This window comes from Zonotrichia leucophrys, chromosome 6 (assembly GCF_028769735.1).
Source record: "Zonotrichia leucophrys gambelii isolate GWCS_2022_RI chromosome 6, RI_Zleu_2.0, whole genome shotgun sequence".
NCBI lineage: Eukaryota > Metazoa > Chordata > Aves > Passeriformes > Passerellidae > Zonotrichia > Zonotrichia leucophrys.
In genome coordinates, this window is record NC_088176.1 from 445,528 (window position 1) to 464,464 (window position 18,937).

General features: G+C 54.8%; 1 protein-coding gene across 1 annotated transcript; it reads right to left on the reverse strand.

The window, feature by feature from the left end:
• Positions 1-1,106: 1,106 nt before the first annotated feature.
• Positions 1,107-18,073, reverse strand: PWWP2B (PWWP domain containing 2B). The gene is made up of 3 exons (XM_064716467.1): positions 17,872-18,073; positions 11,078-12,803; positions 1,107-1,595 (listed from the first exon to the last, which is right to left on the reverse strand). The coding sequence occupies exons 1-2, from the start codon at positions 18,036-18,038 to the stop codon at positions 11,096-11,098; spliced, it is 1,875 nt and encodes a 624-aa protein (XP_064572537.1). The 5' UTR covers positions 18,039-18,073; the 3' UTR covers positions 1,107-1,595; positions 11,078-11,095.
• Positions 18,074-18,937: the final 864 nt, after the last annotated feature.

Below are 18,937 nucleotides of genomic sequence, written 5' to 3' on the forward strand. Positions count from 1 at the left end.
CAGGAGCTAAGAAAGGCAAGGCTGTTCCTCCTGGAGCAGGAGCACTCCCAGCACAGGAGCACCTCTGCCAGCCTGGGTAAACACCACTGCACAAAGGCTTCACACAAGGTGCAGGAACACACCTCCTGATACATACTGCTGTGCTTCTTGCACTTATTTTTGGAAGCCAGGAAGGCTCATTGATTTGTTTGCAGAGGTGACCGAAATGGGCCTTGGGAAAGAGCTGTGCTGGTTCAACATCTCCTGTTGGACACCACAGCCTCCCTGCTGCTCTGATGCAGATTTCTGAGGCTCAGCAGAAGGGGTTTGGTGCTGAGCTCCCCTTGTGACACTGCTGCTGAAACGGGAAGCTCTGAGCTCTCTTGCTGACATTCAGAGACCACAGTGTGAAGCAGCACAAACCAGGAAAACACAAGCCTGTGTGATTTCCGACCTGCTCGCCCCAACTCAGCGAGAGTTCATCCCGTGTTTGCTGCAGCAGCTCCAGCTGACAGGAACAGGGGCAGCGCAGGGATCCTGCAGCTCCCACAGCCAGACAGCACTGTCCTGAGCAGGGACACTCTCAACTGCTTTCTCCAGCACCAGAAGCAACAGACCACCTCAAATTAATGTCTCTGGACTGAGGGAATCCAAGGAACACAAACCCAAAAAATTAACTGTTACAGTTCCAAAATCCTGTCCACGTCACTTCAGTTTGTAAAACATTTGAATTTGGCAAAAAAAGCTGTTTGGTTGCTGGTTCAAAATCAAGCGTCACTTCTTGGTCGTGGGTAAGGAGAGGACCCTTCTGTTCACCATGTTCAGAGGGCCCTCAATCCCACCTGCAGAGTGTGAACATACAACTTCATGCTCATATGCATGTTCATGTTCAGCTCAGAACATGGATTCCCTCCCTGGCCGGAGCATGAACCTCTGCATGCAGCAAGGGCAGGCCCAGGCTGTGCTGTGCTGCTCCTCCAGGGCATTTGGGAAAGCACAGGGGTAGCACCCAAGGACATCCAAGTCCCCAGCACTGCTTGTTGGTGTACCTGGAACCACTGATTCCCCTGCTCTGCAGTAAACGACACGAGAAAGCTTTAACACGCAATGAGAGCCACACTGTTGTGTGTTGCACATCTTCCAAGGTTTAATAGACACAAAGTGAGTCCATTGTACTTAAGACACTACAATGATTTCATTCTATTGCATGTCCTGACCCAATTACATTTCTCAGGGTACAGTATTGAATAAAAGTTCGGTAGCTTTAAAATTAACGAGTGTGTGAAATCTGTAAGTAAAATAAGCAGCAGCAATAATCTGGGGAATTTTATCAAGAATAGCTAACTTTTAAGTAATAAATACATTCCGAGTTGTGGTTTTTGCTGTTCTCCTAGTTCATTGCCGTCCGACTGGTCCAGTTCTCATTCTAGGGTAAGATATGCTCAGGCCTCCCCTGCCTGACGCCAGGAGAGGCTCCCAGCTCCGCGTCCCTGTCACCTGTGCCGCGGCACGCGGAGCGCCGTGCCCGAGCTCATCCTGCTGCCGTCCCGGGAGCGCGTCCGGCCATGCGCGCTCGGTGACCCGCTAGGAGAACAGCTGTGCTCGTCTTCTGTTACCTTGGAGAGAGCCAGACAGGGAGAGGTTACTGTGGCACAGCGGCAAGGCACACGCTGCGGCTTCCCTCTAAATATAGCCAGGAATTCTGCTGCTCCCAGCAGCGGCTGCAGCCTGGGAGAAAGCTGTCAGGCTAACAAACCCAAAGTAAGAGTGGCATTTTCCCCAAGACCCACACGATATGAATTTCAGTGATGATAATAAACCTCTGGTCTGGCTTAAAGACTCTGGAGTCCCTGTTCGGGTGGGTTACTGTAGGTTAATCCGCCACAAGTCCCCACGGAGCGTGCCACGTGAAGAACATCTGCCTCCACTTTGCGAACACAATCTACCAAATAGGATTATTCTCCCCTTGAGAGCAGCCGTACAGAAGCTTTTCTAAGTACCTGCAAGTGCTCAGGCTGCTGACTGTGGCTGCAGTGACTGGCTGCAGTGACCCAGCTGCAGTGCCCAGCTGCAGTGCACCAGTTGCAGTGCCAGGCTGCAGTGCCAGGCTGCAGTGCCCACTGCAGTGCCAGGCTGTGGTGCCTGCTGCAGTGCACCAGCTGCAGTGCTCCAGCCAGGCTGCAGTGCCAGGCTGTGGTGCCCGCTGCAGTGCCAGGCTGTGGTGCCCAGCTGCAGTGCACCAGTTGCAGTACCAGGCTGCAGTGCCCGCTGCAGTGCCAGGCTGTGGTGCCCAGCTGCAGTGACCCAGCTGCAGTTGCAGTACCAGGCTGCAGTGCCCACTGCAGTGCCAGGCTGTGGTGCCTGCTGCAGTGCACCAGTTGCAGTACCAGGCTGCAGTGCCAGGCTGTGGTGCCCGCTGCAGTGCCCAGCTGCAGTGCTCCAGCCAGGCTGCAGTGTGGAAGCCCTGGAAGAGTTCAAGGGGAAAATCCACTTGCCTTCAAGGTAAGAAGCCATTAGACACATGGAACAACTCAGTGGTACAGAACCAAGGGACAGAATGGCACGGACACCTCCACTCACTCTGACCAGCTGCAGAAGCATCACTGCACCTCGTTCCCAGTGCAATGCAGCTCCAGCAGCACAAGAAAATGACCAGCCCTAAGTCTGTGCCATGCCAGCTGAGTTGGAAGTGCAGGAGACACCAGCTTGGATCTGTGCTCCCGACATACAACATTAACACCACAGAAGAGCAGATCAGAAACCTTCAAACCACCCCCAGCTGAGGTTTGTGACTTACAGAGCACAACCAACCAAGAACACCAAACACAGGAAGAGGATCACATCTCCAAAGCTGCTGACATGGCAGCAGCACTGCTTCTGCAGGCAGGGGACCCAAAGTGACACTGATTCACTCAGACTCAGCATCCAGAATGATCCTCAGCATTGCCCACACAATGCAGAATGCAAAGAGCTGATTCAATACCCAGGAACATCTGTCCCAAAAGCTGTATTCCAGAGAAGGGCTGCAATCTGGTTTCACACACTCTTTCAGTATTTGGCAGAAACTGGGAGGTCTCACCCCAGGGTTCTATTACCTGCAGCCAACAGAGTATAAATTCATACCTAATCTTGCAGGAGAAACTATTTGTCTTCTGATGAAAAGACAGACTTTCAAGAACACACAACAATCTCACTTGTTTATCTCAGGTTTATCACCTTACACCTAGGGAAACCTTCCTGAGGCCCAGGGACCTGGAACAATATCCCTCAAGTGGCTTTGAAAGCACTGACACTTTAGAGACATTACAGAGTGAAAACATCTTGTCTAAACAGGAAAAAATGCATTTCCTGGCTGAGGAGGTTAACAGCAAGCCCTTGGGTGGCTGGATTCTTTGGCATTCCTCACTGGGAGGAAGAAAGAATCACACCACAAGTACGATGCCAAACATCAGCTGCTCCTGAAGGCACTCCAAGACAGAGCTCTGGTGCCTGTGCACACACAGGAGTTCTCATGTGTCCAAGAGGAGCCACAGTGACTGCCCCTTGGACGCTCTCACTTCACCCCTGGAAAGCTTCAGGAATTTGTGTTTAAAAACCCACTTCCAGCATGGAGCAGCAGGTGATGCTGCTGCCTTGGCCCATGTGTAACTAACACAACACCTGTGGGCCGACTCAGGACAGCCTGGGTGCTAAGCTGGGTGTCCAAAGGAGAGGAAAGGCAGCTCCCCTGAGGCCAAGTGCTTGTTCATAATTAAAAAAAATGAAGTTTTGGATCAAATAAAGCCATTCATAAATCCAGATTGAGCAGCAGCAGTAGAGTGCAGAAGACAATTTATCTTTGGAGGCTGCAGCACCCCAAGTGAGCCCAAGCAGCTGATTCTGAGGATTATTTTCTAATCATAAAGCAATTAACAGCAGGCTGTAATTGAGCATCACCAAATCAGTGTTTCTCCAGCCATCTCTCCTTGGGGGAAATGCAGAGAGGCTGCTGCCATTCCTTCCCATGCCTTCCTCTGCAGGAGGAAGGAAAGGGTGGCAGCTGGGATCCCCATCTCTGGCCCACTGCACGAGGTTTTGGAACTGTCTCCAGCTCTCAAGGCACCACAATCCAGCTGACTTGAGCAGGCTGGCAGCTGTGTTCTCCAACACTGGAGCTCTCAAATTCTATAGTCCAAGCATCCCTATGACAAATCCTGCACTCAGGGTTTCTGCCTTTGGAAAGGCCTGTTTTCCACATGAGTAAATGGCTCAGGTTATTGGCGTGCATCATAACAGAGCAAGTCATTGCTCACAAGGGAAGTCGAACTAGTAATTTGCTACAATTCATTTCTTCGGGTGCAGAAAGCACACAGGAAATGTACTTCATAAAGAAACTCAGGCCGGCTGATCCTGCACTAGCAGAGACTACTGCAGGTGAAACAGGAACTGGTACATAGTGAAGGCATCCACTGCTTTAGAAATCCATCAGCTTTGGGAAGAGCTCCATTACCGCCTGCCCAGCCCCTCCCTGCCAGCGACAGGCCAGGAGGACACGGCTGATGAAGGGCACAGCGGGCTCCTGCGGAACAGCTCTGGCACCAGGGAGCCTCCCGCTCAGCTGAGGGCACCTCCACCTGCACGGGCACCCTTCTGCTGCCCACGGGCACCCTGGCTCGGGCAGGAGCCACGGCCACAGCCCTCACACACCGAGGGACACTGTCACCCGTGCCCCTGGCAGGGTCCTGCTGCTCCTGCTCCTGCCCAGGCAGCGAAAGGCCCGGGAGAAGCAAGAGAGCACTCACGGCTGACGGCAGAGCTGCAGCCCTGGGGCACAGGCTGTAGATATGAAGAGCATGAGCCCTCCAGGAGCTGAGGTATTAAGCCCCATCTGTGCCCTTGCTGCCGGACACCAGAAGCCTATTTCAGCTGGACGTAATCTCAGGATGTGCAGAGTTCATTATGTGGCTAATGCAGAGCCCATGTGTTCTGTACAGGTAGAGAGAGCACACAGAACAGCTGCAGCAAGCAGATTTAAACACAATAAAGCAGGCCCCATGTGGTGGTATAGCCCATCCAGCAGCCAAGACCCTCGCAGCCGCTCCCTCCCCACCAGCGGGATCGGGGACAGAACTGGAAGCACAAACGCTGCAGAACTCATGAGCTGAGACAGACAACCTCATAGAGAAGGCAAAAGCTGCACACACAAACAAAGCAAAACAAGAAACGAAATCCCTGCTTCCATGGGCAGGCAGGTGTTCAGCCACCTCCAGGAGAACAGGGCCCTATCACATTTAACTGTGACTTGGGAAAACAAATGTCATCACCCCAAATGTCCCCCTTCCTCCCTCGTCCCTCCACTTTATATACTAAGTATGATATCATACGGACTGGAATAGCCCTGGGCCAGCTGGGGTCACCTGTCCTGGCCGTGTCCCCTCCCAACCTCCCACACACCCTCAGCCCCCTCCCCAGCATGGCCGTACGAGGGGCAGGAACAGCCTCGGCTCTGTGCAAGTCCTGTTCACCAGTAACAAAAACATCTCTATTTTATCAGCCCTGTGTTCAGCACAAATCCAAAATGCAGCCCCAAATCCATCACTGTGAAAAAAGCTCACTGTAGCCTGGCTGAAACCAGCACATGCCAGCTCGTGCTCTCCTCATCTCGCAGGTGAGCAGCTCTGTAAGCCTTTTACAGGCACGAGCAGAGCTTGTCACTCAGCCCACACACTCCTGCCCACCTCGGTGCCAGCACCACTGATGGCAACTTATGGATAAAACTGAACATATCAAGGCTGAAAAACAAGAGCCTTCGCATCAATTTTTGGGATCAAAGTCCCACTTTTCATACCTGAACGTGAAAATGAGAACTATTCAATTGTTCAACAGCAGGCTGGATGTGGCTTGCAGCAACCTGGGATAGTGGAAGGTGTCCCTATGGCAGGGAGTGGAACAAAATGATCTTTAAGGTATCTCCAGCCCAAACCCATCTGTGGTTGTACAGTTTGTGTCACCCACTGTGTCAGGCAGCTGCGTGTGCCATTAGCAGTGCACGGCTGCTCTGTGAGGATCCTGTTTGTTCCTCACCTGCAGAGCACAGGCACCCTTCCCTACACAGAGCTATCTCCAAGTTTCCCAAAATCCCCCATTCCTTTCTGGCCCAAAGCACCTTGGAGGCGCTCAGTACTGTGCAAACACCTGCTTAAGCACCACAGGGGCAGGATGAGCTCCGAGCCTGCCTGGGAGACCCGAGAACTCCCCTGGGTGCCCCTTGGCTCCCACCCTGCTGCTCTCCAAGGAAAAAGGGGAATTGTAGCTGCAATTCCAACACCCCCGCTTGAGTTCAAACACCAAACAAGTAAATAAACGTAATTCAGGAAAACATAAAGAAATTCTGTTTTTACTTTATTTGCAAGCTTTCAGAGAAACCAGTTTCCAGGTTCTTTGCGCACACATCTCTCCCATTCCCTGCCCCGAGCCCCTGGCACAGCCCTTGATCCTGTGTGGATCTAGAGGCACTGGGAGCACTGTGGGCTGGTGACACTGCTGGGGACACTGCTGGGACACCCAGCTGCCCTGCCCTGCCCACTGCAGGGCCTGAAGCTCAGCTGGAGCTGGGAGCCCCATCCTCAGCCCCGGGAGCAGCCCAGTGTGCTCCCAAGGGAGCTGGGAGCCTTGGGGACAGAGTCTCCTGCAGCAGCTGAAGCTGCAGCTCTGAAAGCTGATGGCACTCCGGGGCACTGGCGCAGGTGCCGTTAGAAATAGCACAATGTATGGCCCGGTGGCATTTCCAAAGGATATGCCTGGAGCAGAGGGGATGGAGAGGGGCCACGCTGCCAGGTCAGGGCAGCCCCTGGGCACAATGGGCAAGTGCTTTTGGAACGGGCAGATCAGCAGGACAGCACCCAACGTGCAGCTCCAAGCACCAGCGCTGGGCACACAAAAATGCAGCACAGCCTATCCTGGACTTGCTCTCCCACCTTGTATTAGCATGCAGAGACGCTGACTTCCAAGCAGGAAGACTGTGAAACAGCAATTAAGTTGGATGCCTGGTTTTAGTGGACTGAAGCATCTGGAAAGCAGGGCAAGAAAAATCTCAAGCATTCATCTTCAGCACTGAAATACTCCATGTGACCAGGAAGGTGTGTTAGAAAATACAGCTGTGGAGTGATTTATGCTGTTTCACAAGCTGCTGGCAGCAGCACTGGCTGGATGGACACAAAGAGCCCTGAACACCTCCGAAGGTGAAGTCACAATGTGATATTCCAGGTTTTACATTAGTGGTTTCTAGAGACAGTGAGCATGCAGCCAGCTCTGAGTTTGCTGCACACAGGAGCAGTGTGATGGGTGGCCTGATGTACTGACACTGAGGGTCTGCTAAGCTCATAGCAGTTAAAATGAAAGCCTTCAGCATCTGCAAGTTTAATGGTGCCACAGTCACAGCCTGGGGACAGGGGAGAGACAGGAGGAATAAAGGATTCTCCAGACTGAAAAAGCAAAGGAATATACATCTTGTGAACTTGTTTCATGCAGAGATGTGGATGAAAACCCACCAGCAGTTTTTACTAGAGGTTTACAGCGTGTCTGCGTGCAGGGAGGGGGCACCTGCCACGAGGAGCTGCTCAGGAGGATCCCAGAGCAGCAGAGCCAGCCCTGCCAAGGGCCCGTCCCTGCAGGGACACCCTCCCCACACAGCGGGGCTGGAGCAACACGTGCTCCTGGTAAAGCCCCTGATCCCCCACAGGATGCATTCCTGGTGCAGGGAAGGGGGGCCTTTGGTCTCCCTCCCTCCCTGCCCCAGCCCAAGGCACAGCTGGAGCAGCAGCCACAGCCATGGCTCATTCCCAATAAACGTGTGTGACACCAGCCCAAGGGTCCTGGCTGCCCCCTCCCTCCCTCAGGTGGGCTTTCCTCAAGGGAGAGGCAAATCTGTCCCTCCAAGGCAGGGGCACTGCCTTCCCGGTGCCCTGAGCTGGCTCCTTGGTGCCACACACCAGGGAAGCTACAGAGCAGCTGAGAAGATGCTGAGCTGACATGTCTCTCCTGGCACTGCTCTAAACCAAGTCGTACGAGTTTGAGTTCTACAGGCTGCTATTCTACCTGTTGTTTTTTCAGAAACTCGTTTTACTTAATTAAAAGCCTGTCATTACCTGACTAGTACTTTCCTTGCAAAGAAACCCCAAGGACAAAGCAGTAACAGAAGTGATCCTACCAGCTTTTCCAACTCAAACCAAGTTAAAAGAAAAAAAAACAAATCAAATTTTTCCAGTTTTGTGCATCTACAAATGACCTGCAGTATTTGTACATTTTTCCAGTAACTATGCTCTGCAGAACACATCACATGCCAGAAGACAGCAAGTTTCACCCTAGAAAGTGTCACCAGTGACAAACTGGTGCTGTGGCCAGGATTAGCAGGAGCGGTGTCAGGGCTGAAGCCACTTCACGGCCTCCTGACGACAAAAACCTTTGTGCCACTGCTGGCGAAGGGCCAGCATGATGGATTTCACAGTGTTCCCATGCAATGTTACCAGGTTACCCAGAGCAGCTGTGGCTGCCCCTGCATCCCTGGCTGTGCCCCAGGCCAGGCTGGATGGGGCTGGGAGCACCTGGGACAGTGGGAGGTATCCCTGCCCATGGCAGGGAGTGGAATGGGATGGACTTCAAGGTCCCTTCCAGCCCAAACCCTTTCATGCCATCCTTCAGGAAAGGACAGTGAATGAGCAGCTGAAGGAAACATTTCAGTTCTACCTCGTGCAAAATCAAGGAAATCAACAAAATTCAATGCTCCTGCAAGGAGAGAATTAGGTACAGACAATTCTCTGAAATAATAAGCAATTTTATAAGTGATGCACCAAAACTCCAGACAGGCTGGTCTAATTGGGAAACTAGGTAAATGTGACATGTGGAACACAGGCAGTTGTGTAGTTCTGCTTTTCTAGTTTTGCAGTTCTTCATCCAACAGTCATGTTCTCTTGAGGCTGGCAGCCTGTGCTGGCAGCTCAGCTCAGACATGTAAGGCAGGAAATCCCCTGTGGAAAGCCAGCTGAAGGAGGCCAACAAAACAGTGGTATCTGCTAAATGTATATACCCACACACACATGCAGAGGTTTGGCTGAAGAGCACACAGGGAAGGAAAGTTTTGGTCTAATCCAGGCCATCCCATTATTTTGTTATCCACGTGTTCTCCAGATGTTGTTCTTTCCCCCGTTTACAGACCTGCTGTGTACCTGTAGCTCAGATCCCATCGTGTCTGGAGCAAGGGCTGTTCTCCTCCTGGAGGCCCTGCCCTGCAGCCTGTGCCCCATCCTGGCCAGGTCCTGCTGGGCCACAGCCAGTGTTCCCTGCGGGCTGACACATGGGGGGCAAGCTCGCTCCCACTCTGACTGCCAGCTCTGGGCTCGGGATCCTCTTGGCCACAGCGTTCCCACTCCCCATGCACGGACAGGCACAGCCAGTCTGTCTGATCTGAGCATCAGCTGCTTCTCAAGTTGTCCCTTCTCCTGCACTGGGCCAGGCCAGCCCGCCCGGACCCACAAGGGCAAGGACAGATGTCAGAGCGATGGTGACACTCGTCACCTTTGTCCCAGGCTGCTCACACACACAGTGAAGACAGCTCAGAGGATGAAGTTTGCTGCTCCTTTAACCAGAGCACTGTCCAGACAGGAGCCATGGATTGGCCAGGACTCTTCCACTGGCAAGGACAGTACATTCTGGGCAGCAGGTTTATTTATACTCCTGATCTAGCTAATAGGAATTTGGGTCCAATCCAAACACTCCTGATATAATAAAGTCCTTAGCCAGAGTTAAGCAGCAGTTCTATGGGCAAGATCAAGAAGGAAGCTGAAATGTTGCTGCTGCAGTTGCCCAGACACCCTGAGCACACAGCATGAATATGTCATGCTCTGGTTATTTACTCCAGCCAGGCTTGCTGAGATGGAGTCATTACCCAAGCAAAGCAAGTCCTTCATCACACTCAAGCAAGGGGTCAAGTCCCATGACAGAGGGTATGAAAAACTCCCCTTTTCCCATCAGGATTACATGAGCACTGACCGTCCCAGTCCCACTGCATTATGACAGTTCAGATAATGAAGAGTCCAGAGGAGCAGCCCTGGCTTGCTCACAGAGTCCTTCGAGCACGAAACAGAGCAGAGCATTCAGGGGACAACATCACGATCCACACTGCATAAAGCATGGCCTTTGATTTGAGGCTCTTCCCAGTGATACCTCTGGTTTTCAACAAAACTTAATCCCCCCCTTGTCTAACACCATCACAGCTGAGCTCTTGTTGGGACAGTGATGACAGAAAGGTTGTGAAATGATTCCATTCAATGTTTCATCCAAGTCACTGGATTTTCCCATGAACTTGTATTCCCAGTCATGCCACAGCCTGCATTTTTAGGCACCAAATTTTCATGCCAGGCAGGCTGTTTGATGAGAAAGGGAAACCCATCCATTACAAAGAATCAGCTCTCACATTTCCACTCCCACCTAATGTCCTCACACAGATGTAAAGCCCAAAGGAATTTCATTTGATCCAGGCCATTCCCAGAGAAACACTGAAAATTTAGGTACAAACCAAACCCCAAGTACTGTGAGAGAGATTGAAATACAAAAACAGTTTTTGGTACAATCATTCTGAGGAGCCGTAAAGGGCTTTAAAGGAGCCGTAAGAAATCCAAACCAGAGGGATCAGAAGGACGGGAGCAAAGGGGTCCTACACTGCTACAGGTAACTGCTGGGCACCAGCACATACACATGATAAATGTCAAATTAAGTCCAGTGGAAGTTTTAGTTCTTTGACCCAAGGAAACTGAAAGCCTGTTAGTCTTCCAGGCACACAGCTACAGATTTATCAATTCTTTGAACAGGCTGCTTCCTCACAGTGTCCTGCCTGGCCAGCATTTCCCTCTGGGAAGAGGGGCTCCAATTCCCATGGCCCCCAACAGAGTTTGGAATTAAGCTTCTCACCACCTCTGAAATTACCCCCACCAACTAACAACCAAGCATGTAAATTGCCAATCTCAGATTTAATGGAAAAACAAACGCAAATAAATAGTGGAATCCAGATTAAAAAGGGACTAGGAGGCTTTTCATGGCAAGCATTAGTGCAGCAAGCACTCACCTGATACTGGAGGCAAAGTTATGTCTCAAACTGTGTTAAGAGATCTCGTATTTCTGGAGTCAGGTGCTTGACTGCCTTTGCAGCCTCTGTGATGGCTTTCCGGTACATGCCCTTCTTCTTGCGATTAAACCTCAGTTTGAAAAATTCCGAGAAAGGAGAGAGTTTTGAGACAGACAAGAACGAGGTGGTCGGAGAACCAAACCATGACACTTTAGCTTCTCGCCACGAAGGTTCCCCGTTTTCCTTCTGGCTGAGGTTTATGTCAAGGACACGTGCTGGCCACCACGGAAACCCGTGAATTTTACCCCAGACAATATCCCCCACTGAAACAGTCCTTCCATCTTCTGTAACACATTTAGACACACTCTGGGTGTGCAGTCTGACTGTCAGCGGGGGCACAATTTTACGCTCATCTTTTGAAGATGAAGAGACAGAGGCATCATCACCAGGCAAAAAGTCACACAGTTCTGGTGATGTCACTTCTGAACTAGAAGACTTGGATTCATCTAGACTGTCATTGCTACACACCGATAAACTAGAAGAATCTGCTTTTCTTTTACGGTAATTCATGAGGAAAGCCAAGTTATCATGTCCATCTTTACCCTGGGGAAACCTTTTGAAGTCATCATCTTCACCTGAACTGCCTGAAGACATCTCAGCTAAACTTCTGTCGGCGGACTCATCGTTGTAAAACGCTCCGGGACCGGACTCCCTGCTGTTCTGGAGGACATTGATTTCGTCAATCAGTTCTGCCTTATAGATTGAAACACTCTCACCATCGTTGATGCGATGGGGCTTCAGCCGTATCTTTGGGGGCGGGACATCCACGCTGGAATGCACTGGCCGCGTGAGCTTCAGTTTTGGAATGGAAGCAAGCTGGCTGCCTGCTGACTTGTCCATTAAACATTTGGTTTGTCGACACCGTTCAGAGTCCCCGCTCTCCTCTTGGTCCCCGGCTCCGTTCTGCAGCACTGGCTCCGGACAGAACGGTTTGACTGAGCCATGAACCCGGGAAGGGATTTTTACCACTTCACCTTTCCCTTGCGGAGTACTGTAGGATATTTTTATAACTGGCGTTCGATGCACCAGTTCCCCAGAAAACTTGTCATCCTCCCTCTTCTCTCTTTTGTTTCTTTTCTCCACGTAGTCGGAGTCGCCGTGCTTCTTCTGCTCCTTGTCCTGGATGCTCAGCTTCCTCCTGGTCTTGGCGTTCTGCCGCGGCGCGCCGGCATCCTCGGGGTTCAGCGTGTTCTTGCACTTCTCGCAGAGCACCTGCCGGGGCCGCAGCCTGATGGTGCTCATGATGAGCCTGCCCGGGTCCCTGTTGCGCGACAAGCGCCTCCTCGTCCTCTTTATAGTCCGCGGCGGCGGCTGCGGGACCCACTGGTTGTAGGTGTGCCGCAGCCACAGGGGCCGGGGGAACGGGGCTCCCTCGAAGTAGGGCGGGAAGGGCGGCAGGCTGCCCGGGGCGGGCAGCAGCGGCGGCAGCGGCTCCTCGGCGGGCAGGGGGCCGGCGGGCCGCGGCTCTGGATCGCCCTCGGTGGCACCCCTGCCCTCAGCGGCACGCCTGCCCTCAGCAGCATCCCTGCCCTCAGTGGCTCCCCTGCCTTCAGCAGCATCCCTGCCTTCAGCAGCATCCCTGCCCTCGGCGGCTCCGGTAGCGCAGGCACCGGCGGGAGGCTCCTCGTGCTTCGGGAAGGACGACGGCAGACAGAACAATCCAGACCTAAATTGGGGTGAGAAGGATGGGCAGGGAAAGAAACACAGTCAGGAGCTTTGAAAGGTGCTTCTCTGGGAACCCAAAAGATCCCGCCATCCCACAGCTTCAGTACTGAGAACCCAACACTTTCTCTTGACTTTTACAATCAAGCAGCCAATTCTGCCACTGAGAAAAATAACAGCAGTGCAGAAATCTGGCAAGGTGTCCCACTCTTCTCCCAGAAAAAGCACAGGGATCAAAACCTCTATTTCTATGGACTCTTTGCACAAGTTTTGCTCTAAGCAGTTGTAAGTTTTATCCCACAAAGCAGTTTACAGCATCAGCAGGCTGGCAAGGCCAGAGGAGGGATGTGATCTGGATTAGCCTAGGGAGCTATGAAACTGCCCTTCTTCTCAGTGCAGATGCATGGCTGATTTTCCAGTTTTTCATTCTGAACCTGAACACCCTGCCCTGGGTGGATAACTTGCACAGGTTCACCAAGACACAGCTCTGCTCCTCTTCCTCTCCACATTCAGCTGCATTTGGTAACACAAGGCACCCACGGCTCCTCCAGAACAGCAGGCTTGTTAACAATGGTGATACTCTGTCCTTCAATGCCAAGTCTCATTACAGGCCACCAAGGCCCAGACACAATATCCTGCCTGGATATTGGCAAAAGCAAATCCTCTGAAATGCTGAAACTCACAACTGCAATTCACGTCTCCAAAATGTATGAATTTATGCCCTTGGCCTGGCATTAGAAATATTACGCTAACACAGCACTGGGACAGATTCTGCCCTGAAACACTGACTCTGACTGGGCAAACTCCCTGCCTTGGCTTTCCAGAGACACTTCTGCAGAGACCACACCATCAGTGAAGCACATGGGCCTTCTTAATAATAACAAAATGTTGTATAGGAGAGTCACAAAGAAGAGACAAAGGAATGGAGAATAGGTACAGACCAAATACCAGTGGGTTTTGGATGCTACATTCCCATTCCCCTCCTTGCCAGCCATTGCTTTCTTTCCAACCACCAGAAGGAAGGACCCTTCCTGAGGCAAGGGAGGAGTGTCTTGGTGGTGTCACAGAGGGGGACACTTTGGTAAGCATTAGCAGAGAGCACTGAAGAGGAGCTGAAGGCATCCACTCTGCCACGCCTCTCATCAAGAGCAGCACAGAGCCACTGCCATGGGTTTCCTGACGGAGAGGAGCCTCCAAAGTCCTACCCCATTACTGAAAAAGTGCAACAACCTGCTGTTAAATGACACTTTAACTGGGAAAGGATTAAGCTGTTGAAATCACGTAATTTGGAACAAAATATTTTTGTTCCAAGAGGCTTTTTTTAAACAGAGACAACCAAGAATGTAGGTGTCTTTAAATGACAACCCAGAAAGCCAGTACAGTCTGTACAGCCAGACAGAGATGTCAGCACCATTCATACTCCAAAGCGAGGCCATTTCTGAATGAAATGATGGCTGTAAGTTATGGTTATTTTATGCAGTGAGATTGCATGACTTGGTCACAACAGAAAACTGCTCCTCGTGCAGACACAAGCCCACTCGCCCTGTTCAGGTCACTGCACCCTCCAGAGCAGCATGGAGCTCCTCTCCCGGCAGCAGTGGAGCACCCAAAGGTTCACTCACAGGATGGTTTGTGCCTGTAGCGTTGATGTACCAGCAGCCTGTAACCCCAGTGGGCTGCACGCAGCCTCTGTGCCACAGAACGTGCCCACAGACCCAGGCCACTGCCTCCCCAGCTGTCAGCCTGTGCCAGGCACAGTTCAGCGGGGAGGCCTGTCAGAAAGATGGGGACAGACTTCTCAGTAGGGCCTGTCGGGATAGGACAAGGGGGGATGGCTTCCCACGGCCAGAGGGCTGGGTTAGATGGGACACTGGGCAGGAACTGTTCCCTGGCAGGGTGGGCAGCCCTGGCACAGGGTGCCCCTGGATCCCTGGCAGTGCCCAAGGCCAGGCTGGACACCGGGGCTGGGAGCACCTGGGACAGTGGGAGGTGTCCCTGCCATGGCAGGGGTGGAACAGGATGAGCTTTAATGTCCCTTGCAATCCAAGCCATTCTGGGATTCTGTGATTAAAGCAGCAGGAAATACTGCTGATGGGATTTCACCCTGCTTGTAATCCCTCTTTCTGGGGCAGCTGCAGCCAACTGGACTTGGTCATCTCAATCCAGTCTCTGCTTGATACGAGAGATGCCATCCTCCTTTATTTATATCCCTGCATAACTAAAACCCAACTTTTAAATTAAGTTCAATTGCAGCAAAGCTACCAAATCTTGTTATCAGAAGCACGGTGGCAGCATTTAAATCTCTACGTGAGTATACACACTATGGAGCTCACTCTGAGCAGAGCCAGTTTATTGGAAGCAAATAACTGCCAGTCACTGGGCAGGCCCTGGTGCTGCTGCATCATCCAGGCTGGGGCAGGAAGGGACACGAGCACTTTTTCTGCAAATAATTCCCCAGCAGCTGGAAGGTCAGGCATGACTGCTCCCTGCATCCTCCCATTCCTAAAGGCACAGGGGGCAGAAAGGGCACGGGCAGGGGACGGGCAGGACATGGGCAGGGGACGGGCAGGCAGTTCTGCTGCCCATGGGCTGAGCCCCTGCACACCCAGGCAGGCAGTTTAGGGTTCAAACCTGCACCTGCCTTTGTGGCAAAACACCAGAGGTGTCCAGCAGGACCTGGATGGCCAGGGGTGCCCTGGGTGCTCAGGGTGGCAGGCCTTCCTCCTTCTCAGCTCCCCACAGCATGCACGACAGCTCAGGAGAATTAAACAAGGCATTAGAGATTGTCTGTGTTAGAAGGGACCTTAAAAAACATCCAAGAGTTCCAATTCTCCTGTCCTGAGCTGGGATGTCATTCATTAGACAAGCTGCTCCAAGCCCTGTCCAAGCTGACCTTGAACACTTTCAGAGATGGAGCAGCCACAACTAAGTAAAACAGATTCATCTACTGTGTGATGCTGAAAGCACTTTAAACCACAAAAGAAAGCTGAACAATCACCATACAGGCCCTTCTTCCTTTTTGGGGTAATCTCCTCTTTCTTTGCAGATCCAACAACCTGCTTGGGGGCTCCTCTCCTGCCAGCCCCATCTCCCGGGGCGTGCAGGCAGAGCATGGCTGACGCGTGCACAGGGACAGGCTGGTGGGACACAGCTCCACCAGCCAGGCGGCAGCAGGAGCAGAAACAGCTCTGCCACACACCCACTGCAGGCACTCCAAGCTCAGCACCGAGTGGATAAATTCCTGCTGCCTCTGGGACACATCCTGACCTTCACCTTCCAGCCACTGCCAGGCCGACTCCTGTGCTGTGCTGCAGGATGAACGAGATCTCTCCTCCCCTCCACAGCCCAGGCCTGGCATGACTGCAGTGCTGGCTCCAAGTCCCCAGGGTCTGCCTCACTCACAGAGTCCCCAAAGAGAGCCACGAGCAGAGGCTGCAGCTGTCCCCTTGTGCTGGCCACCACCCCTCCCTGCCCGCCATGCTCAGCACCGGCCAGCCAGCGCTCAGCACCAGGGGATGGCCCCAGAGCCAGCACTGACCCTCGGGAACAGCCCCAGAACCAGCACTGACCCTCGGGGACAGCCCCAGAACCAGCACTGACCCTCGGGGACAGCCCCAGAGCCAGCACTGACCCTCGGGACAGCCCCAGAACCAGCACTGACCCTCGGGGACAGCCCCAGAACCAGCACTGACCTCAGGGACAGCCCCAGAGCCAGCACTGACCCTCGGACGGCCCCAGAACCAGCACTGACCCTCAGGACAGCCCCAGAGCCAGCACTGACCCTCGGGGACAGCCCCAGAACCAGCACTGACCCTCGGGGACAGCCCCAGAACCAGCACTGACCCTCAGGGACAGCCCCAGAGCCAGCACTGACCCTCGGGGACAGCCCCAGAACCAGCACTGACCCTCAGGGACAGCCCCAGAACCAGCACTGACCCTCGGGACAGCCCCAGAACCAGCACTGACCCTCGGGGACAGCCCCAGAGCCAGCACTGACCCTCGGGGACAGCCCCAGTGCTCAGAGAGCATCCACTGCCTCCCAGCCAGTGTCACCACCCACAGGGCTGCAGCAGCACCGGGCTGCAGAGCTGCCTCAAAGCCTGGGAAAAACACCCGTCTGGTCGTTTCCTGGACCCACTAGGAGCAAAGGGAAGAAACAAGATGAAGAAAAATAATGAAGAAAAGTTAGGGTGGAAAAAAAAACAGGTGAAAGAAGTGTCACTGCAGAGGAAAACAACGGAAATGTGAGAAGGCAGAAAGGGATGGTTTAGGGTGCTCGAGGGACACCAACTGCTCAGGCTGGGACCAGACTCCAGGGTGGGTTTATGGACTCTGCACAGCAGTAGGTGCCTGAAAGCGTTTGAAAATCGGACTCAAATTTTCTGGGATAGCCACGTGAAACTAAATAAATGACAAAAATGAAGCTCAGAACTCCTGCTCTGCTCATCTCGTAGGCTGGATCAGAGAGGTGAGGCTGCCGTGCTCCCACGCAGCACGGATCCGTCCCTTCCCCAGCACACAGCACCAAACCTGCTCCTCACCGGAGCACGGCCCGGCACCGCGCACAGCCCGGAGAGCCGGCCCTGCCCGGGACAGCCGCCCGGCCCCAGCGGGCACAAACACCGCCAGAGCCGGGCAGGTGCGAGGGACCACGAGGTGCCCGCGGTGCAGAGCCCAGCCCGCGGCCCCGCTCCGAGATGCCCCGCTCGGCTCCGCAGAACTCGGGCAGCGCCGGAACCGCCGCGGGACCCCCCGGAACCGCCGCCCGGCCCCGGGGGAGCTCGGCAGGGGGAGCTCGGGGAGCTCCGCGCGGGGAGAGAGGCCGGCGAGGGCAGCGACCGGCGCGGGGGCTGCGGCCGGAAGGGCCGGGGTCCGGCTCCGGGGCCACGTGCGGGGCAGCGGCCGGTCCGGCCGGTCCGGGGGCCCCGCTCCGCCCCCGCCGCGCGCCCCGGGCCGGTCCCGACCCCGCCGCTTTGTCCCGCCCGGCCGAACAAAGGGCGCGGGAGCGGCGCGGCCCCGCCGCCCCGGCCCCGCTCCCCGCCGCAGTCCCGGTGCCCCATCCCCGGCCGCACCTCTTGGAGCAGTCCAGCAGCACGCCGGTGAAGCGCCGCTCCCCGCAGCTCAGCGTCACCACCAGCGTGTCGTTCACCATCTGCTCCACCAGCACCGGCACCCACGCGCCCACCCGCGGCGGCGGCGCCCCCGCCGCGTCCCCCGCCGCCGCCCCGGGCTCGGCCATGCTCCCGCCGCTCCCCGCCGGCGGGGCCGCTGGGCCGGGCCGCTGGGCCGTGACCTCACGGAGCGCCCGCCGCCGCCGCGCCTGACGTCACGGCCCCGCCCCGCCGCCGGCCATGGCGTCACGGCCCCGCCCCGCTACCGGGCACGTGCGTGGGACGGGGCGGGGGCGAGCCCGAACGGGGCGGGGCGCGGCGGGGAGGGGCGGGGCCTGCCTGGGAAGGGCGGGGCCGGGCTGGGAGCGGGACCGGCACCTGGCGCCACCTGGCGGCCGAGCCGCGCTCCGGCACCCGCGGGGCGGGGTCGAGCAGGGGGCGGGGCCATCGGGGGCGGGGCCATCAGGTGAGCCCCGCCCCCGCCATGGCCGTCGCTGCCGGCTCTGGGTCCCTCGGGAATGGCTCCGGATAGAAGAGCTGGGCTTTGGGATCACCATCACCAGAGGGCTCTGGGTCCCTCGGGAATGGCTCAGGGCCAGAACAGCTTTGGAATCACCATCACCAGAGGGGCTCTGGGTCCCTCAGGACCAGAGGTTTGCAATGGCTCTGCAGAGGGAGACCCCAGCCCCTCCCTGGGCAGCTGCTCCAGGGCTCTGCCCCTCCAGGGGAAGAAGTTCTTCCCCATGTTGGCTGGAACTCGCTGTGGTTCAGCTCCTGGCCAGTGCTCCTTGTCCCGGCCCCGGCCTCTGGCAGCCCCTGGGCACATCTGGAGGGGTTGATGGGGTCCCCTCTCAGCCTTCCCTTCTCCAGCCTGGCCAGGCCCGGCTCCCACAGTCTGTCCTCATCTCAGGGATGCTCCATCCCAAAATGACCTCTGGGGCCTCCGCTGGACCCTCTCCAGGAGCTCCTTGACTTTCCTGTCCTGAGGAGCCCAAACTGGGCACAGCCCCCCGGATGTGCCTCACTA

Bases quoted from the DNA above. Each gene is read 5' to 3' on its own strand.
- PWWP2B (XM_064716467.1), bottom strand. From the start codon at position 18,038: ATGGCCGAGCCCGGGGCGGCGGCGGGGGACGCGGCGGGGGCGCCGCCG. The intron at 12,804-17,871 runs GTGCGGCCGGGG...ACCCCAATTTAG, and splicing joins CTGCTGGACTGCTCCAAGAG to GTCTGGATTGTTCTGTCTGC.